The 19,647-nt window shown below is 51.2% G+C and overlaps 2 protein-coding genes and 1 pseudogene across 2 annotated transcripts; 2 read left to right on the top strand and 1 right to left on the bottom strand.

Annotated features, from left to right (window-relative positions):
• The first annotated feature begins 904 nt into the window (after positions 1-904).
• LOC129356043 (eukaryotic initiation factor 4A-III-like) lies at positions 905-7,146 on the top strand. Its single transcript, XM_055025656.1, is given in 13 exon segments — positions 905-1,092; positions 1,094-1,158; positions 1,985-2,057; positions 2,127-2,193; positions 2,271-2,333; positions 2,412-2,544; positions 2,614-2,694; positions 3,010-3,151; positions 4,858-4,996; positions 6,426-6,541; positions 6,621-6,728; positions 6,826-6,951; positions 7,038-7,146. Coding segments are annotated over 13 exon segments (1,206 nt in total). The 5' UTR covers positions 905-1,006; the 3' UTR covers positions 7,045-7,146.
• Positions 7,147-7,292: 146 nt separating this feature from the next.
• On the bottom strand, positions 7,293-9,285 carry LOC129356049 (heme-binding protein 1-like). Its single transcript, XM_055025665.1, has 6 exons — positions 9,201-9,285; positions 8,571-8,738; positions 8,386-8,471; positions 8,184-8,325; positions 7,932-8,115; positions 7,293-7,867 (listed from the first exon to the last, which is right to left on the bottom strand). The coding sequence occupies exons 2-6, from the start codon at positions 8,722-8,724 to the stop codon at positions 7,690-7,692; spliced, it is 744 nt and encodes a 247-aa protein (XP_054881640.1). The 5' UTR covers positions 8,725-8,738; positions 9,201-9,285; the 3' UTR covers positions 7,293-7,689.
• A 5,371-nt stretch (positions 9,286-14,656) lies between these two features.
• On the top strand, positions 14,657-18,786 carry LOC129356045 (transmembrane protein 178A-like; annotated as a pseudogene).
• The last annotated feature ends 861 nt before the right edge of the window (positions 18,787-19,647 follow it).

Raw genomic sequence — 19,647 nt, 5'->3', positions numbered from 1 at the left:
ATAATTAAAACTTGTCAATGTTTTACATCGACAAGCAAAAATGTTGTTTCGTCAGGCTGCAAGCTGAAAAAAATAGAATTCTGACTTTAATCTCTGAATTCAGAGATTAAATTCAAAAGTGTTTTCTTTTTCCAGTGGCCCTAATCCTCTTCCACAGCCACATGATGAGCTGCTCTATGCTAACATCTATTTGTTGTTTGCTGCTCAGCAAAATCATTTTGTGGCAAAACAAACATTATTTTACATCAACTTCTAAGTTATGAGAAACTTCTATTAAAATTATTGAAGGCTCAGAATCAACTCGGTACCGTACCGGTACCGGTCCACATTCTCAGGGGAGAAAGACTCATCGGGTATAAATGAGATTTTTAGCTATTGGGATAATACGTAAGAGAAATTCATTGAATTATAGAATGTGATGAATGTGTGAGCAGAGCTGCACCAATTGCAGAGCAGAAGAGGACAGAGATGATTTATCAACCTTCGCTGATGAAGGGTTATGTTAGAAAAAAAGCTGAATTTACCAAATTATATAATGCATTACCAAAACCATTTATTAATCAGATTAAAAATATAATAGCATGATCCAATTACCCAATTTATCTATTAATGAAAATTCAATAACCACACAATAAGAAACTGTCTAAACAAAACTTTATTCCCTGGGAAAATAAATAAACAACATTTTTTGAAAGGTTAAGAACTCTTTATCCCCTTGTTGCTATTTAGTTATTTTATTTTTATTTTTTATTTTTGTCAATATTACCTTGTATTTTCATGTCTAAATCTGCCTCTACTAACCCTCTACAGAGTTTAACTGTTGTAATTGACTTACTTTTTTTTACTTTTTTTTAAATAAAGTTAAAAAAAATAGCCTGCTTACGTCCTTTCTTTACGTCATCAGGGCGACACGCGGGCTTAGTGTTAGCAGCGAGTAGAGCGTTGTGGCGGATCGTCTTTTAACCTGATTCATCGAATTTCAGCCGAAGCAGAAACCCGCATAAAGATGGCTTCTGCCGGGGTACAGGGCAGGAAGAGGCTCCTGAAGGAGGAGGACATGACCAAGGTGGAGTTTGAGACCAGCGAGGAGGTATGTTACCCCCACCTTCGACACGATGGGTCTCCGGGAGGACCTGCTTCGCGGGATATACGCCTACGGTACGATCGGGGCTGGCCTGCGGCCTGCGGTGGAGTTAGCTCGGGATGCTAATGCTAAGGTTCTTCCTCTGGTTAAATTGGACAAACTGCAGGAAATCGAACCTCTAGGAAAGTTAAAGACGGATGAACCGCAGATATTCTGGTGGAAGGAAAACTTATTCATTTGTGTGGACCCTCTGTGGAGGAGGCTGGGTCGGAGAAACCCTCCGCTAATATCACGGTTCGGAACAAAACGCTGTTTGGTCCGACCCCCAGGACGCTTCTGCCGATAATCAGGGACCGACTCTCAGTGGCATAATGGGACCAGCGTCGCTGCTCTGAAATGGGCAGAAATTTGAACGAGGTCCCGCAGGACTAACAGACGGAGGCCGCCGGGGCTCCCGGTTCAGCTCGCATTAGCGTTAGCTCCCGGTTAGCTGGGAGCTAATGCTGCGTTCCGGTGTTTCTGGCTGAAAGGAGGAAAACTGCCGGAGTTTGTTGGATTTGGTGCTAACTAGCGTTAGCATCGACAAAATATTTACGGTCCAGATGTTAAAAGATGCCAAAGAACGGAGTGGACCGCAGACTGGACCTCATTGGTTCCACTCCTGGTTCTAGTCTTGGTTCTGGTTCTAGTCTAGGTTCTGGTCTTGGTTCTGGATCTAGTCCTGGTTCTGGTCTTGGTTCTGGTTCTAGTCTTGGTTCTGGTTCTAGTCTTGGTTCTGGTTCGAGTCCTGGTTCTGGTCTTGGTTCTGGTTTTAGTCCTGGTTCTGGTTCTAGTCCTGGTCTTGGTTCTAGTTCTGGTCCTGGTTCCAGCCCTGGTTCTGACCCGGTTTCTGTGTTTCAGGCTTTGAGAAGCCGTCAGCCATCCAGCAGAGAGCCATCAAGCAGATCATCAAAGGCCGTGATGTCATCGCTCAGTAAGGCCCAGTTCATCACCGCCGCCTCCCGTCGTCATGGTGACTAATGCCACTCTCCGCTCTGTGCAGGTCTCAGTCTGGGACGGGGAAAACCGCCACCTTCTGCATCTCCGTGTTGCAGTGTTTGGACATCCAGGTCGGCGGCCGGGTTCCGACCCAATTTTGCTCTGGTTCTGTTTCGACCTGGTTCCGACCCGTTTGCTCTCTCTGCAGGTGAGGGAGACCCAAGCTTTGATCCTGGCCCCAACTCGGGAGCTGGCGGGACAGATCCAGAAGGTAGCTCCGCCTCTTCCGTCCTCCAGGTGAGTGTCGTGTGTGATGCGTTCTGATTGGCCAGCGGTCTCACCTGCACAGGTGCTGCTGGCGCTGGGAGACTACATGAACGTCCAGTGCCACTCCTGCATCGGTGGCACCAACGTGGGCGAGGACATCAGGAAGCTGGACTACGGGCAGCACGTGGTGGCCGGCACGCCGGGCCGCGTCTTCGGTGAGTATGGGATGGGGCGGAGCTTCGGCCGAGGCCCCGCCTTTTCTGACCGGTCGCCTCTTCCTGCAGACATGATCCGGCGGCGCAGCTTGAGAACCCGAGCCATCAAGATGCTGGTTCTGGATGAAGCCGATGAGATGCTGAACAAAGGTGGGTGATGGAGAGCCGTTAGCATGCTAACTGCAGCTAGTCCGACCATGCTAACTGCAGCTAGTCCGTCCATGCTAACTGCAGCTAGTCCGTCCATGCTAACTGCAGCTAGTCCGTCCATGCTAACTGCAGCTAGTCCATCCATGCTAACTGCAGCTAGTCCGACCATGCTGGCCCATGCTATTGGTGGTTAGGAGCTTATGCTAGTCTATGCCACTGGCAGCTAATCCCTCCATGCCAACCCCTGCTGTCCCCTCATGCTAATGGCGTCTATGACCTCTTGCTAGCCCATGCTAACGGCGACTGTCCCGGCAGGGTTCAAGGAGCAGATCTATGATGTGTACCGCTACCTGCCTCCTGCCACTCAGGTGGTTCTGATCAGCGCCACGCTGCCTCACGAGATCCTGGAGATGACCAACAAGTTTATGACCGACCCGATCCGGATCCTGGTCAAGCGGTGAGTCTGAAACCGGGCCGGTTCTCATGATCTGGCACTAGAATTTTGGGTCCAGACAAGAAACAGAAAAAAATGCTTCTAGTCTTTATTGCAGCTGGGTTGTTGCTGAACTCTGATACGGACCAGCACCAGGCCAGAACCAGTTCTGGCCCAGTTGGAACCTGTAGATGTGGGATTGGGTTAAATCTGGTTAAATGAATGAAAAACATCTGTAGCAGGCGGCGCCAAAGCTTCAATCTTATTGGTCCGTTTGCTTTTGTTTACTTGGCGGCTTGGCGCTTTTTCTGGAAGCAAAACATGAATGAGCAGTTTGAACGTTCGTAGCTCTTAGAGCGGTTGAGCTTTACCGTGTTCGGTTCTGGCGGGTCCAGTTAGCAGACGTCTGCCGCTCTTCCTCTAGTCGAAATGTTCCCCAAAGAGTAAAAATGAAGCAAACGTTGTTGCTTCACCTTCTCCTTGGACGTCTGGCACCAGCTGAACCTGGGAATCGACATCCTCAGCTTTTGCTTCCATGTCTTTACTATTTAGCATCGTTTGTAAAAAATGGGTTTTGCTGTTTTCGTGGTTTAGGTTTGTGCTGGTTTTGTGCGGTTGATGCGGTTGGAGAGGTGCAGTGATAGTTTAGTGCAGACCGTCCGATCTGTCAGACATTTTTTTTCAATCTGCTGGTGTCATCCAATTGGAGAGGGTTAGGCTCAGCTTTTAAATTTGCGAAATCACAAAAAAAGCTAATAAACCGGCGACCCGTATCTGGTCCGAATCTGTAAAAAGCTCAGGCTGATCTTAGAACAACGGGAGCTTCAACTCCACTCATTCATTTTAGCTAACAGGAAAAGCAAACTGACCAATAAGATTTAGGCTTTGGCCTGCCCTTCGACCCCCACAGACTCACACTGATGCGTACAACATGTTTAGGGTTTGGGATCTTTACAGCTGCTGTAATCCAAACTGTCAGTCACTTCTGGTTTAGAGTCACAGAAAATCTCCAAAAGGGAATCAAACTTCAAACTCTGAACTAAGAACTTCTGATCACATCATAGCAATTGATCATAGCTGCCATGGCAAATTATTACTGATAACTATTGTCAATAGTCCCTAACATTAATGTGACCAGGCAGCATGTAATCATATTTATACATATGCAGACTATTGTTATGAAGGCAGAGCCAAGAAAATTTCTATGTGTATCAATCAAGAAGCCCTTCGTGTTACTCTGTACCCGTGAAGTAGCTCCCAGTCTTGAAAAGGTCGGTGACCCCTGCTCTGTAGAAACCATTCGTTTGTAGGTTTTCAGTCAGTAAAACGAATCGATTCTGTTTCCTCCCAGATTATTTTTCTGCTCCAGGTTTGATGCGTTGACCCTGTGGTCTTAAGAGGCGGGGTCATTAAATCCCAAAAGTTTTTCACTGCGCACTTTTATCCCCCGCTGACCGTGACACGATCAAACCAGAACTGGGTTGAGATGATTGGTGTTTTTGGACCTGCCTTTGTAATTGAGCACTGAGCCGCGCTCCTTCCTGGTTCCTGCTGCAATGGCGGACATTCCATCAAGACGGCGGTTAGCCAGGAAAGCTGGGTCGCATATTCCTACTGCCGACCCAGGACCAGTTCCAGCTCCTCTGGTTCTGGAACAAACTGAGAACCTGAGATGACCAGAACCTGCTGGTTCTGTTGGACCAAGACTGACCCTACTCTCTTCCCCTCAGTGATGAGCTGACCCTGGAGGGCATCAAGCAGTTCTTTGTCGCTGTGGAGAGAGAGGAGTGGAAGTTCGACACCCTGTGTGACCTTTACGACACGCTGACCATCACACAGGCCGTCATCTTCTGCAACACCAAGAGGAAGGTCAGACACACACACACACACACACACACACAGCTGCTGTTGTGTAGTGGTCATCATGGCGACCAGAGAGCAAAGAGGGGAAGAGCTGAATTTCACCGAGGCAGAAGCTCAAATGATTCTGGTTGCCACGTCTCTGTTTACATCCAGAAATTGGGCTCATTAAGACTTTTGTTTACCTTCTCATCCGCAGCAGCAGAGCCGCTAGCAGAGACGCTAGCAGAGCCGCTAGCAGAGACGCTAGCAGTGCCGCTAGCAGTGCCGCTAGCAGAGACGCTAGCAGAGACGCTAGCAGAGACGCTAGCAGAGATGCTAGCAGAGCCGCTAGCAGTGTCGCTAGCAGTGCCGCTAGCTGTGCCGCTAGCTGTGCTAGTGCCGCTAGCAGTGCTAGTGCCGCTAGCAGAGCCGCTAGAAGTGCTAGTGCCGCTAGCAGAGCCGCTAGAAGTGCTAGTGCCGCTAGCAGAGCCGCCAGCAGAGCCGCTAGCAGAGACGCTAGCAGAGACGCTAGCAGTGCCGCTAGCAGTGCCGCTAGCAGAGACGCTAGCAGAGACGCTAGCAGAGACGCTAGCAGAGCCGCTAGCAGTGTCGCTAGCAGTGCCGCTAGCTGTGCCGCTAGCTGTGCTAGTGCCGCTAGCAGTGCTAGTGCCGCTAGCAGAGCCGCTAGAAGTGCTAGTGCCGCTAGCAGAGCCGCTAGAAGTGCTAGTGCCGCTAGCAGAGCCGCCAGCAGCTAGCAGAGCCGCCAGCAGTGCCGCTAGCTAGCAGCTAGCAGTGCCGCTAGCAGAGCCGCTAGCAGTGCTAGTTCCGCTAGCAGAGCCGCTAGCAGAGACGCTAGCAGAGCCGCTAGCAGAGACGCTAGCAGTGCCGCTAGCAGAGACGCTAGCAGTGCCGCTAGCTGTGCTAGTGCCGCTAGCAGTGCTGTGCAGACGTTTACCATAGCAACTGACAACACCACCAAAAACACTGAAACATTTTCACACAAAGAACAGGACATTCAGTCTGTTGGTTTATTTTTTCAGGCTTGATGTTCATTTTGTAATTATGGTGTTTTAGCTACTGCTGCTAGGGTTAGCTACCCTAATCTAACACTACGGTAGATTAGCTCAGTAGTATATTTTTTGAAACCAAATTCCACAACATGTTGTCAAAGTCAAGTTGCCCTAACTGAGCTGCTTCCCTCTCCCTCTATATTTTTCCTTAAGTTTTCCTTGTGATCTAGTTGTCACAGTGTAGCAAAGTGCTGCGTCCCGTTGATTCCATATTTAGCTAAAACCAATGCTAGTCATCGATAGCCAGCAGCTTTTTGTACGTCTGAGCTCACATTGCAACAGATCCATAGAATACCAATGAAGCCCCCTTGCAGGCTGTAGTGGCATCCAGCATCAGCATGGGCCAAAGCCTGATGGGAAATGTAGTTAGCGTGTTTCTGCTACAGGTGGACTGGCTGACAGAGAAGATGAGGGAGGCGAACTTCACCGTGTCGTCCATGCATGGAGATATGCCCCAGAAAGAGAGAGAGTCCATCATGAAGGAGTTCAGGTCTGGCGCCAGGTGAGACGGGGGGAGAACGAGGCAGATGGGTTGAGACTAGTGGACCGGTCCCACTGACCCGTGTCCTGTGTGTCCCCAGCCGGGTCCTGATCTCCACAGACGTGTGGGCGCGCGGCCTGGACGTCCCGCAGGTGTCCCTAATCATCAACTACGACCTGCCCAACAACAGAGAGCTCTACATCCACAGGTAGGCGCGGCGGCAGCGACCCTCTGGGCAAAACATTATGACCGCTGCAGAACAGATCCCAGGTTCTGATCGTTCACGTGACCCGACTCTCTCCCAGGATCGGGCGGTCCGGTCGCTACGGCAGGAAGGGCGTGGCCATCAACTTTGTGAAAAACGACGACATCCGGATCCTGCGGATATCGAGCAGTACTACTCGCCCAGATCGACGAGATGCCCATGAACGGTACCTGCCCGTTTCCATGACAACACCGATGGCTCCCCTCCCATTGGCTGTTTTCGCCTTAACACCTTGTCTGGTTTTCTCCGCAGTGGCTGACCTGATCTGACCTGATGACGTCACAGCCCCGCCCCCTTCCTATTTACTTCTCATTGGCCACGCAGTTGCTTCCTGTTTTACCTGTCCAGGTGACGTTCGCTGTTGAACGTTACCTGTTTTTGTAATAAATTTGCTTTGGATTCATGTATGTTGTTGATATCCTGCTTACATGGAAACGCGCCACAGCTGCTACGCGCGAGCAGCAGCGCCCCCTGACTGCAGGAAGAGGGACACGACACACAGCCAAATCTGTTGAAATATTTTTAAAGAAAGAAAAACATCAAAAATTCAGATTTTATGAACAGACATTGAACGCATCAGAGAGGCGGAGCTCCGTGGATCAGGCTTCGCCTCCCAACATTTTAACATGTAAAAACTCCAGTATTTCATTTACAGGACAGGAAGTAACGTGCTGCTAGCAGTGATGTCATTGTGTTGGAGGAACCCAACATCAATCAGGAAGTGACTTCACAATATTGGAGAAAAGGAAGTGATGTCAGACTGTCTGGGAGCAGGAAGTTAGAGTTGCTTCCAGCAGCAACCAATCAGATGAAACTTCCTGTATGTGAGAGCCAATGACCAGCAACGGTTTACAAAAAAGCGTTCTGATTGGTCCATTGACGAGGTACGCTCAGTGGGAGGAGCCTACGACTCTCTACGGATGAACCAGATCTCGTTGCGGCGCTGCTGCGCTCCCGGGTTGTCGTACACGGCGACCATGAAGCGGTCGCTGTGGACGCCGGGGTCACCGGGGTCGAGCAGCTCCCGCAGGACGCGTATCTGCCAGCCCACCGTCTGCTCCGTGGTCGTCCCGTAGAACGTCCTGCACACAATTAGAGTCAGGGGCGGGTCAGCTGACGTCCCACAGCAGAAGGGGCGGGGCTTACCTTGCAATCACTCTGATTGGCTCCCGGTAGCTGACGCTGATGTCGGGATCGAGGGAGTGCGGCACGCTACTCTGGAACTCTGAGGGAAGAAAGAACGCCGTCTCCACACTCTTCTCAAACGTCTCGCCGTCCTCCATCACCTGGACGCTGCTGACCACAGGTACGGTCATGCCCAGGTAGCGCCCTGCAACCACAGAGACATTGTGATGTCATCGGGCGCGCCAACCGACAGGTGTCGGGGCGGGGCCTCACCTGCAGAGTTCTCCTTGCAGATGAAGCGCATCAGCTTCATGAAGGCGAGGGAGATGCTCTGTTCGTACAGATCCTCGCCGCGCCGCGCGCCCACCCAGAACCCGGCCGGGTACCGCCGCTCCTCGTACAGAACCTCCCCCATCTGGACACACACAGGCCGTCACCACGGTGACAGCGACTCAGAGCCCATTATGGTCTGTACCTTCTCATGGCGGGAGATCAGGACGAAGGGCAGCGGCTCCCTCTGCTGGCGGTTCCGGGTCATTTCCTGGATCGGCCCGGTCATTTCTGAAACGCAGAGAAAACAGGCGTCTGATTGGATGAGCGTTTGGCCCCGCCCATTCACCAGGCGTGTGATTGTATGAGTGTTTGGCCCCGCCCCTTCACCTGCAGGGACAGACACCTGGTGGGTGCTGGCCACCGCCTGCCAGTGGCTCAGCAGGCCGTCCTCGTCCCCCATTGGCTCGGCGTTGTCGGTGATGTCATCGTCCAGCTGCTCGTCGTCCAATCCCTCCAGGTCATCCAGTGAGATCAAAGCCATGATGCGGACCGGACCTGCGGACCGGACAGAACCAGAACCATCAGAGGAGACGACCCCGAGCAGCCAATCAGATCTCTCCATCTGAGCAGCAGGGGGCGCCATGCCGGCGTCCAGGACCAGAAGTTCTGGATCGTTTCTGCTGAACGGACCGGTCGGAACCTTATGAGTTCTGAGCACAATAATCTGTGACGTCACCCTCAGACCTTTAATGTGACCCGGCTTGAACCGGTTCCGACCCGGTTCCGAGGTTTCGGCCCACACAGATTTACTATGTCCGGTTCAGCCGGACTGGACCGGAACAGAAAGGTCACGAACGGAACGGGTCCAAATAGAACCGAACTCCGTTCAGTGATGGTTCCGAGGTTCTGCTGCTCCTCCAGACAGAGCCGGGCCAAACCCGAACCGAACCGCAGCGGGTTGTGTACAGATGAGCGACCGAACCGACCCGGACCGGACCGACCCGGACCGGACCTTACCGGGTTCTGGTCGCACTGGTTCAGGTGAGTTCGGAGCTCCGACGGTCCAAACGGTTCAGAAGCTTCTCTGCTTCCGGCTGCTGGTCTGCGCCAAGACTTTCAGAATAAAGCCTGTTGACAGCAGCTGAGTTTAGAACCGAACCGAACCACGTGACCCGTTTATAGGCGTGACGTAATATCACAGCAAAGACTTTAATTTTGTTTTTTTACTGTTTACTGCTCAGAACCAGAACCTTCTCTGGTTCTGCAGGTCGAACCGAACTGGGCTCTAAGTTCTGATGTCCAGAACTCTGCGGAGACAACAGAACCGAATCAGAACCTAACTATAAGAAGCTGCAGGTCATTTTTCATCTTCTTGAAAGGATCAATAGTAATGAACAATTAATAATCAATCAGTTCCTCTTGACCTTGCAGAACCGGAACCGATCCAGAACTGGTTCTGTTTGGGCTTCAGACATTATCAACTCATTTTTTTGTTTGATCTTTGGACCTTTAACGGGTCGGAAGCTCTACTGACCCCATCTGGTTCTTTTATAGAAACTTCAGTTTTGGGTCGACCAGAACCAGAACCAGAGGACGGCCCTGCCTGCTGAAGAACCTGGTTCTAGATAACTCTGCAGCGCCCTGGTGGTCGGGTTGGGACTGGTACCGGTACTGCCTACTCATCTCTAGATGAACATGATTGGACCTGTTTCCTTCTGGACCGGGTTCACCAGAACCAGCAGGCTGACATTCATCACCTGGAATATTTAAAGGAAAACTGAAGCTGGAGGGAAATGGAAAGTTCTGGTTCTGGACTGGTTCTGACCCATAACACAGCTCCTTAAACCCATTTAGTTACTGTGATGGTTCTGGAGGCCCAGGAGACTTCTGCAGGTTCTGGTTCTGTTGGGCCAGAGGTGGTGTTGATGCTGGGTTCTGGTTCTGATTCCAAATGGTCAGAAAGAGCACCATCAGTCGGAACCGATCCAGAACCGGTACAACGACCCTGATCCTGGTCCAGTTGCTCATGTGTGATTTCAGAACCAGTTGGAATCCCTGCAGGTACCAGAGAGCAGGTCGGACCTGGTCCAATTAGGCGGTGACTCCGCCCCCTTTTGGTGGGAGGAGCTTCTGCAGGAGCTGCTGCTGCTTTGGGTCCTATCAGAACCGGGTTGAAGTTCAGAACCTCATCTTGAAATCAGAAAAACAACTGAACATTTATTTTGATGCTGTTATCAGTTACTTCCGGTTCTGAATTCTTACTCTCTACCAGGGTGGACTTGTTGGTGTTGGACTCCAGCTCTCATTTTTAGACCGAGTCGCCACACACAACATGGCGGCGTCTCTGCTGCTGTTTTTATAGCCTGTTGCCATGGCAGCAGGGTCCTTGCTGTTGACCTTGATGCAGCTCAGATCTGAACAGGTCAGCAGAACCGGGCCGCTCTGAGCGCGCTCAACATGGCCACTTCCTGTCACAGCTGACCAATAATATCTTCATTATCAATAATCAGCTGCAGAAACACCAGGGCAACCATCTGGATCCACGGTATCTGGCTGCATTAATGTCATCCTTCAGAGACCTTTATTTTGAAAGGGGGGGGGAAACTGACTGGTGCTGATTTACCACACAGGTTTGTGTGGCTCTTTATTTTATTTCTGACCTCTGACCCTGTTGTGGGGACTAGGCTTTGGCCCCCACAAGGTATTACACACACACACACACACACACACACACACACACACACACACACACACACACACACACAGGAAGAGCTGACAGGATGCAGCTTCTGAGCTGCTCTGGGTGGTGCTTCCGGTCCGACTGGGCGGAGCTTCCGGTCTAACTGGGCGGAGCTTCCGGTCTAACTGGGCGGAGCTTCCGTCCAACTGGGCGGAGCTTCTGGCCTGACTGGGCGGAGCTTCCGGTCCGACTGGGTGGTGCTTCCGGTATGACTGGGCGGAGCTTCTGGTCTGACTGGGCGGAGCTTCCGGTCCGACTGGGCGGAGCTGGATGTCAAAGGAGCCACAATTATTTACAATACTTTTAATTTGACCCAAGAGGTGAAAAAACACTGAGCTCAATCTGAGCTGCTCTGCATAAAACACAACGACAAAATATCAGCTTGGTGATGTGAACTTTTCATTTGAATAAAAAAATAATAATTTATTGTCTCAGTCTTTATCGTTATGTTTGGGCCATTAATACATTTTTATAAGACAATATGAAATACTGGTGTTTGCAGTGAAAAGGCAGTAAAATGAAAACAATAATAATGATAATACAGACCTTTGGTCACTTAAATAACTGAGAAACATCATAATATGTAGGAGAAAAGTGCGCCCCCCCCTCCCCCCTTTTCACTAGCAGTAAAGGAATTAAGGGAAGAAATTACTAACATATTCATCTATTTAACTTGGACGTTTTACTACATTTAACAACCTGTGAGTTGGTCAGCAGAAGCTCTAACCCCATTGATTAGCACATTTAGCAGTGAACAAGGTTGATTGACAGCGCTAAGACCCTCCTCCTGGTTCTGATTGGTTGTTTTGGTCACAATGTTGCATTAGCCAGTAATAGCAGCTCAGGTGGAGGAGATTGATTGGTTTCACAGATTATCTGTCTCATAACAAACTATTACAACATGGTGCCAACTTTAACAAATATGGAAAACGCATATTTTTTTATTAAACTTATATAGTGCAGCTTGAATAAAATGCAACTACGTAACATTTTTTGAGAAGTCTGGATTGCTTTATGTGTATTTAAGACATTTGAGTGTCTAAATGCAACCGACTGGCCTGCAGCATGAGGACTGTTGCATGTAAATATTGTGCTGCTATCCAAAGACAGCGAGGCCTTTGAAATGTGACGCCTTTTATGGGTCAAATCGACTCAAGAAACAGGAACAGCAGCCGCCTGGGCCCTAGGATTTCTGGCAGCGCCCCTGCATCCAGTGCAGCTTCCTGTTTTCATTTTGTTTTATTTTGGAGAGAGGCGTTTTCTCCTCACTTCCTGTTCCCGAAGCTCCAGTCACTTCTGGCTGGTTTGGGGGAGGTGTTGAGTTACAGGAAGCAGCAGAGGCCAGCAGGGTCGCTCCTGAATTATTGATCGCTCTCAGAGCTTTTATGTTCTTCCTGGGACGGCCTGCAGCATCACCTGATGCTCCCAGGAGGCCTCAGTCACCCGGTCGCCACGGAGACGAGAGAAAGCTGACAAGGACGAAGATGAGTCCAGTCCAATCACATGACCCTCCAACAGGAAAACACACCTCCACCCCCTCCTGCTAATCCCCCCATCGATCTGCAGACTCAGCACTAATCTGGAGTTTCCTTCACAACCGAATTTCAAAATAAAACCACCGGATTACATCAGCTGCTCATTAGGGTGGCTGTGCGATTCCTATGGATCTCTGAGCCAAATATTTAGACCTGACTCTGAATCAGTTGCTGATAACCGGAAGTGGACCACCAAATAAAAAGATGGCTCATCGAGATGCTGCAGCGTCTCACCAGCAGGACTGGTGGAGCGTTGGCCCAGCCTTTATTTTGAAAGTCCTCCTCCCTCCACCTGTCTCAAAGTAAATTTCCATCTTGGCTAAACATGTAGCTCTGAGCAAACTGAACAGTTTGGAGCTGAATGTTTAGCTATTGATCAATCAGATGTGATTTGTGGTTCACATTTCAGCAACACGTCGTTTCAAAAACAGAGCAAAGAATCGAAACGTTGCATTTAGTCCCAACGATAAATTATTCATCCGTTTCGCCTCAGAGGTAGAACAGCTTCTAGTCGGGGTTTATAGGAGCTCAGGGTTTCGGCTGTTTTACAGTTTTCAGGAAGTTTGTTCCAGATCTGTGGCGCATAGAAGCTGAATGCTGCTTCTCCTGGTTCTGGTTCTGATGCAGAGCAGAACCAGAACCAGCAGGTTGATCCAGCAGCAGCAGATCTGTAAACCATCAGATTTATGAACGACCAGTGAAGGTGCCAAGAGAGTTGGATTTTTATGAACAGAGAACAGACTTCATTACGATGAAGTCATTTTCCTGCTTCGCTGTTTTTATTGCTTTCAAATGGGAAACACTGAAACACCAGACATGTTGCACTAGATGATCTGGATCCATCCAGCAGGTGAAGGAGGCAGAGCTTCCCGCTGAGCGACGGGCCTGCAGAGCCGACCCGGAAACGACCCGGAAACGACCCGGAAAAACCCAACAGCACAGAAACACGATTAACGCCAAGATGAAGCGAAGCACATAAAAGCCTTGAAGGGAAGAACATTATAAAAGTTTATGAAGCAACAAATATTTCATAACATTTTCAATTTACCTAAAATCAGAACTGGGTGGTGCAGAACCGGGTGGTGCAGAACTGGGTGGTGCAGAACCGGGTGGTGTAGAACCGGTGGTGTAGAACTGGGTGGTGTAGAACTGGGTGGTGTAGAACCGGGTGGTGTAGAACCGGGTGGTGTAGAACCGGGTGGTGTAGAACCGGGTGGTGTAGAACCGGGTGGTGTAGAACTGGGTGGTGTAGAACCGGGTGGTGTAGAACTGGGTGGTGTAGAACTGGCTGGTGTAGAACTGGGTGGTGTAGAACCGGGTGGTGTAGAACTGGGTGGTGTAGAACCGGGTGGTGTAGAACTGGGTGGTGTAGAACTGGGTGGTGTAGAACCGGGTGGTGTAGAACTGGGTGGTGTAGAACTGGGTGGTGTAGAACCGGGTGGTGTAGAATGGGTGGTGCAGAATTGGATCTTCCTGGTTATCCACACATTTCTCTGTTCATGCTGAGGTCACCAGCAGACCTTGATGAGGTCATAGGTCACATGGGACCCTACCCCATAACTGGAGCTGTAGCATCTGCTCGTCATGTGACCGGTCTTATTTCCTGTTGTCACCTGAACCATTGGAGGCTGACAGACATTGAATCACAGGGTCGTAGGATGGAGCCTTGGGGTGACCTCTGACCTCTTGATTTAGACAAAATTCCAGTTCTTCAGGTTAGACTGGAACCAGTTGAGTTCTGGGGTGGAGAGTCCGACCCAGTTCTCCAGTCCAGTCTGTGTTCATATGCATAAATTCGGCCTTTGACTAGGCCGGTCTCAGGGCAGTGGGCTGGAGTTGGACTTGAGCTCCTGAGTTATAATCTCTTCTAGTTTCATCATAAAATAGTTGAAACTGGTTATGTTGGATAAACATAAAGCAGTTTTGGGTTCAGGGTGGATATTATAACTTTATAACTTAATGCAGACGTTATGAAAATATTTCCTCTTTCAAGAATTCAATAATGATGGGAATAATCCAGATTAATTGAACAGATGTTGCGTAATCAGAGGGTCTGTCGTTCTGGTCTCCGAACCAGCAGGTGGTTAGGACCTGCTGATGACGTCAGACGGTGTAGGTCAAAGTTCACTTCGGTTCTTTGACGCCAGCAGGAAGAGAGTCACTGGAGGTTTCGAGAACAAGAATGACGCTGGACTTTTATTGTGAAGGGCCGGCTTCCGGTGCAGCAGCCCACCTGCACGCACCTTGACGCAGCTCAGAGGCCAGTCGGCATGACAACGCGCTCTCCAGGGCAAACCGGGAACAGCTGATGGAGGAGGAGGATGGCAGCTCAGCATGTCCAGTAACGGAACCCGCGCAGAGAAAGCAGAACCGCCGCCGGTTCGGTCCAGCTGCCGGCCATGGAGAGAGCGCGGCCCATCACGGTGAAGGTGTCCGCGGTGAGCCTGGCGCTCAGCTCGCTGTCCCTGCTGCTGCTGGTCACCGCCATCTCCACCGACCACTGGTACCAGACCGACACCCGCAGGCACAAGCAGAACTGCGACGGTTCCGACTCCAACGACCAGAAGAACCGGGAGATGCCATCTACCACCTGCCGCTGGTGGACACCGGCGGCGCCGCGGCCCGGCAGCGGGACGTGGCGCTGATGAAGCCCGTGCATGTGGGCAGCAGGGAGGAGGAGCTGCTGGAGAACTGGCGGGCCATCCTGGGATGGGCATCCTGGAGACGGAGTGCGGCAGGCCGCTGTTCTCCACGCACTCCGGCCTCTGGAGGAAGTGCTACTTCAAGGGACTGGACCCGGACATCGACAAGCTGATCGACCGGGGTGCGTGAGCCCGCACACACACACACACACACACACACAAACACACACACACACACACACACACACACACACACACACTAATAAATGCACCACGGATGGGTGGGAATGCTTCATCACGTGATCTGCTGCTGCGGATGTTCCGTTCAGACACCTGAGCTTCCTGAAGGCGTGACCCTGATGACATCACAGGAGGGGATGTCAAAGGTCACCTGATGATGTCATCGCCTCATCAATCTGTGTGTTGAAATTGAACTGGAGTGAGAAGAAGCTCAGTTTAAACTCAACCCAGTACCTGCTGGTACCAGTGAACTGGGAGGACTGGTGGGACTGGCAACCTGTCCACGGTGACAGCAGTTGAGAGCTAGTTCTGGTTCTGGTTCTGGTTCTGGTTCTCCCTGCTGGTTTTGGATTCACCAGCTGCAGCTTTCCCCTGGTTGGATGGTTTGTTCAGGTTCTGGATCTGATCCCGGTCAGACTCCTGTAGAACCCTTTTAAGAACGCCCGGCCCACAGGCCGGTCCAGACGGAGGTTCCAGAACCATCTGGGTTCCAGTTCCTGTCCAGGTGTTGAAGACGTGCAGCTGGATAATCCTGAGCTCTGACCCGATCCAACAGCGGTGGGCCAGGACGGATCAGAACCAAGGTCCTGCTGACCTGACACCAGCAGACTGGGTCCTACCGAACGCGGTGACCCGCTCCGGCAGAACCAGAACCACAGATTACATCAGCCTCCATTAGTCAGCTTAGAGCCACTGCGCATCACTATGGTTCCCATGATGCACCTGCACTCTGACCCTGAAGGTTGGCAGGTTATCAGGGAGCTTCTGCTGCTTGATGACATCATCACAGATGTGTCTCACCTGTGTGTCTGCAGGTATCGCAGATCGCTGCACAGCTGTGAAGTACCACTTCTCTCAGCCAATCAGATTTAAGGAAACATCCCTCTGAACCTGACCAGGACCATCCAGCAGGACGAGTGGCACCTGCTGCGTAAGCACACACACACACACACACACACACACACACAGACACACACACACACACACAGACACACACACACACACACACACACACACACACACACACACACCACACACACACAGACAGACACACACACACACACACACACACACAGACACACACACACACACACACACACACACACACACACACACACACACACACACAGACACACACACACACACACACACACACACACACACACACACACAGGGACAGACACACACACACACACACACACACATGCACAATGTGAAGGTTACCTGCAGGCTGATGTCACCTGAGTGACATCACTCAGCGTCAGCCTCTCATTGGCTGCTCCTTAGTCCTTACTGTATGTCGCCAGTTGCCATGGAAACATGCTACAGTGGTTATGTAACAGAAGGGGTGAGCAGAAGCTGGTTACCATGGCAACAATGTATGGATCTCTGAGCCTCATTAGAAACTAAAGACCAGAACCAGAACCAGAACCAGAACCTGAACCTGGTACTCTGAGAACTTCCTGCCTGCTCATGCAGCACAGGTCCAGATGCTCACTGCTGTGTGTGTGTGTTATATATGTGTGTGTGTGTGTTATATGTGTGTGTGTGTGTGTGTGTGTGTGTGTGTGTCCTCAGATCTGCGGCGCATCACGGCCGGCTTCCTGGGAATGGCCGCCGCCGTCCTGCTGTGCGGGAGCATCGTGGCGTCGGTCGGCTTCTTCTGGGAGGAGAGTCTGACGCAGCACGTCTCCGGCCTGCTCTTCCTGATGGCAGGTAGGGGGCGCCCCTGCTGGGGCAGCCAGGCGCTGCCGCACACCCTGAAGGTCACTGGACCGGTCAGGGCCGGACACAGAACCATGCGTACGATTACACACGGTGGAGCGTGTGTAATCGTACGCATGAGATCTGTTAAGAACCAGAACCGGACGGCGGCTCAGCAGCAGGTGATTCCAGACAAGAGGAAGAACTTTCTGTTTGCATCCCGGTTCTGTTTGATTCGCTGAAAGTCCTGAGGTTCTGACCCACTGAGGTTCTACTGGGTCATGTTCTGCTTTCAGAACCCAGGATCCTCTGTGTGTTCTGACCCAGCATTGCTTCTGTCTGCAGGGATCTTCTGCACCATTTCTCTGTGCACGTATGCAGCCAGCGTGACCTACGACCTCTCCAGGAACCCGCCCTTCATCTACGGCCTCCCGTCCGATGTGGACCACGGCTACGGGTCCATCTGCTGTGCCTGGGCCAGCCTGGGTCTGACCGTCGCCTCCGGCTGCCTCGGAACCGCCTTCCCTTTCCTCAGCCGGGCCGGCGCACTCGGATCCAAAACGGCCCGAGAATCCTCCGTGTGATCAGCCGGAACCGGCAGCGAGACTTTGGACCTCAGGTGGACAGACTCACCTATCTGTGGATCCTTTGTGTAGGTAGCGCCCCCTGGTGGAGGTAAACTAAGGAAGTGTTAAGTGAATCCAGTTGGATACTGACCACTGCAGATTTTCAGGTGATCAGCTATGACATCAGAGGTGGGCGTGGCCACACGAGATGAGGCTCCTCACAGTTTCTCCTGAGAGCTTTTATTTTGGAGGATGAGGAATGTTTTTCATTCCACTGGGTTTCCCACGACTCAGATCTGGATTTGTTAAAATCACAGCTTGTTAACACCTCTAGACCCGTTAACTAGACTCGTTAACTGACCCGTTAACTAGACTTGTTAACTGACTCATTAACTAGACTGGTTAACGTCTCTGGACTCGTTAATTTGATTCATTAATTTGTGGAGTTACTGGACTCAGTAATTCGACTCGTTAACGTTTATGGACTGTGTGTGTGAATGTGATTGGATGAAACAAACATCTCCAGTGAGCGCGCTCAGAAGTTTCAGTCTGCAGATTGAAGCGGGCCATTGGTTACTAAAGAACCGGACCTGCAGAACGAACCTGAATCTCAGCAGCTCCTGTCCAGAATTCCGTTGCTCGGGTCCGGTTCCATCAGCCCGGCCTGAAGGTGAGCAAACTGGACCTGACTGGGTCAATGGGTTGGTTGGTTCTGGTTGGAGAAGCCCAGAGATTGGTTCTGTGAACGTTGGACCACAGCCTGGATGTAAATACTGTAAATGTTCTGATCCGGTATTATTCTGCAGCTGTGTTCTGATAGTTCTGATCATTCAGCTACTGAGCCACAAACTGGAAGGAACCAATCGGACCGTACCAGTTTCGAGGTCAGAGACTTTATGGGTCAGAAAAAACTTAACTGGATTCAGTCCACTGACCACCCAGGATCTGCCTGATCCATGACGGAATCCGTTCCAGAACCCGATTGCCCAGAGACTCTCTGACCTGTTGATGTCAGCAGTAACCGATCCTCAGAGAACCACAGAACCTTGTGCTAATAACACCCGAAAACCCCCGCTGGGTTCTGCTGCCCCCGCTGGGTTCTGCTGCCCCCTGCCGGGTTCTGGATCTGCTGATGTCATTCTGAGATTTATCTGTAAATAAATGATGTAACGCCTCTATGTGACTGTGTGTCTCTGTTTCTTGCACCTAAACTGAGTAACTGCCTCTGACCTTCAGATGCCCTCTGACCTTCAGATGCCGTTTGACCGGACCGGTTCTTCACTTTGCTTTTGCGTCTTTCAGTTTCTCATGGCAGCGTTGCAGAAGGTCGGGTTCTGGTTGGGCCAGCAAATGTATGAAGTCATTCAGAGAAACATGGTTCTAGAAGATGCTGTGAGGATGATGAGCACCGACTCTTCCTCTCTCTGCTGTGGAAACCGAATCACAGACAGGAGAACCGGTCTGACGCCGAGACCATCTGCTGCTACATCCAGAGAGACCTGACGGAGACCTGATGGACACCTGACGGAGACCTGATGGAGAACCGGACTGTCAGGTTGTTTCAGTTTGATGAAGATTCACTGAACTCAAGGTTAGCTCTCTCACTGCCATGTGGCTGCAGCCAAATCCAGGCCCGGGGGCCAAATCCGGCCCACCATAGCTTCCCATGCGGTCCGGAGACTGAAGGGCAACATTGAAATCCTGGAAAATCTCCATCTCCTTGGTATGTAATCAGATGAGTTTGTCAGGGCTGCAGAAGGAGAGATGAAACATTCAGACCCGAAAACTTTACTGGTGAACTGGGAGCCGCGGCTCGGTACCAAACGAACCGAGGGTTCCGAACTGCAGTACCGCTGCCGGCCGCGCGTGCAACCTTCATCAGTGACCCGCCAATGTACGTCAGTGTTCTGCAGACAGCGCATGCGCAGGAGAGCACCGTGTTCCGCACCGCCACAGTGACAACAACCGCCGCCGTTTGGTCGGCGAGTGTCCGCCCGCCGGGCCCCGCAGCCAGACCCCGCAGCCACCCAGACCCAG

The sequence above is a fragment of the Poeciliopsis prolifica genome, unplaced genomic scaffold (assembly GCF_027474105.1).
Source record: "Poeciliopsis prolifica strain line A6 unplaced genomic scaffold, Auburn_PproV2 SCAFFOLD154, whole genome shotgun sequence".
In the NCBI taxonomy this organism is placed as follows: Eukaryota; Metazoa; Chordata; class Actinopteri; order Cyprinodontiformes; family Poeciliidae; genus Poeciliopsis; species Poeciliopsis prolifica.
Note: the sequence above shows the minus strand (reverse complement) of the source record. Positions and strands in the feature narration are given on the sequence as shown.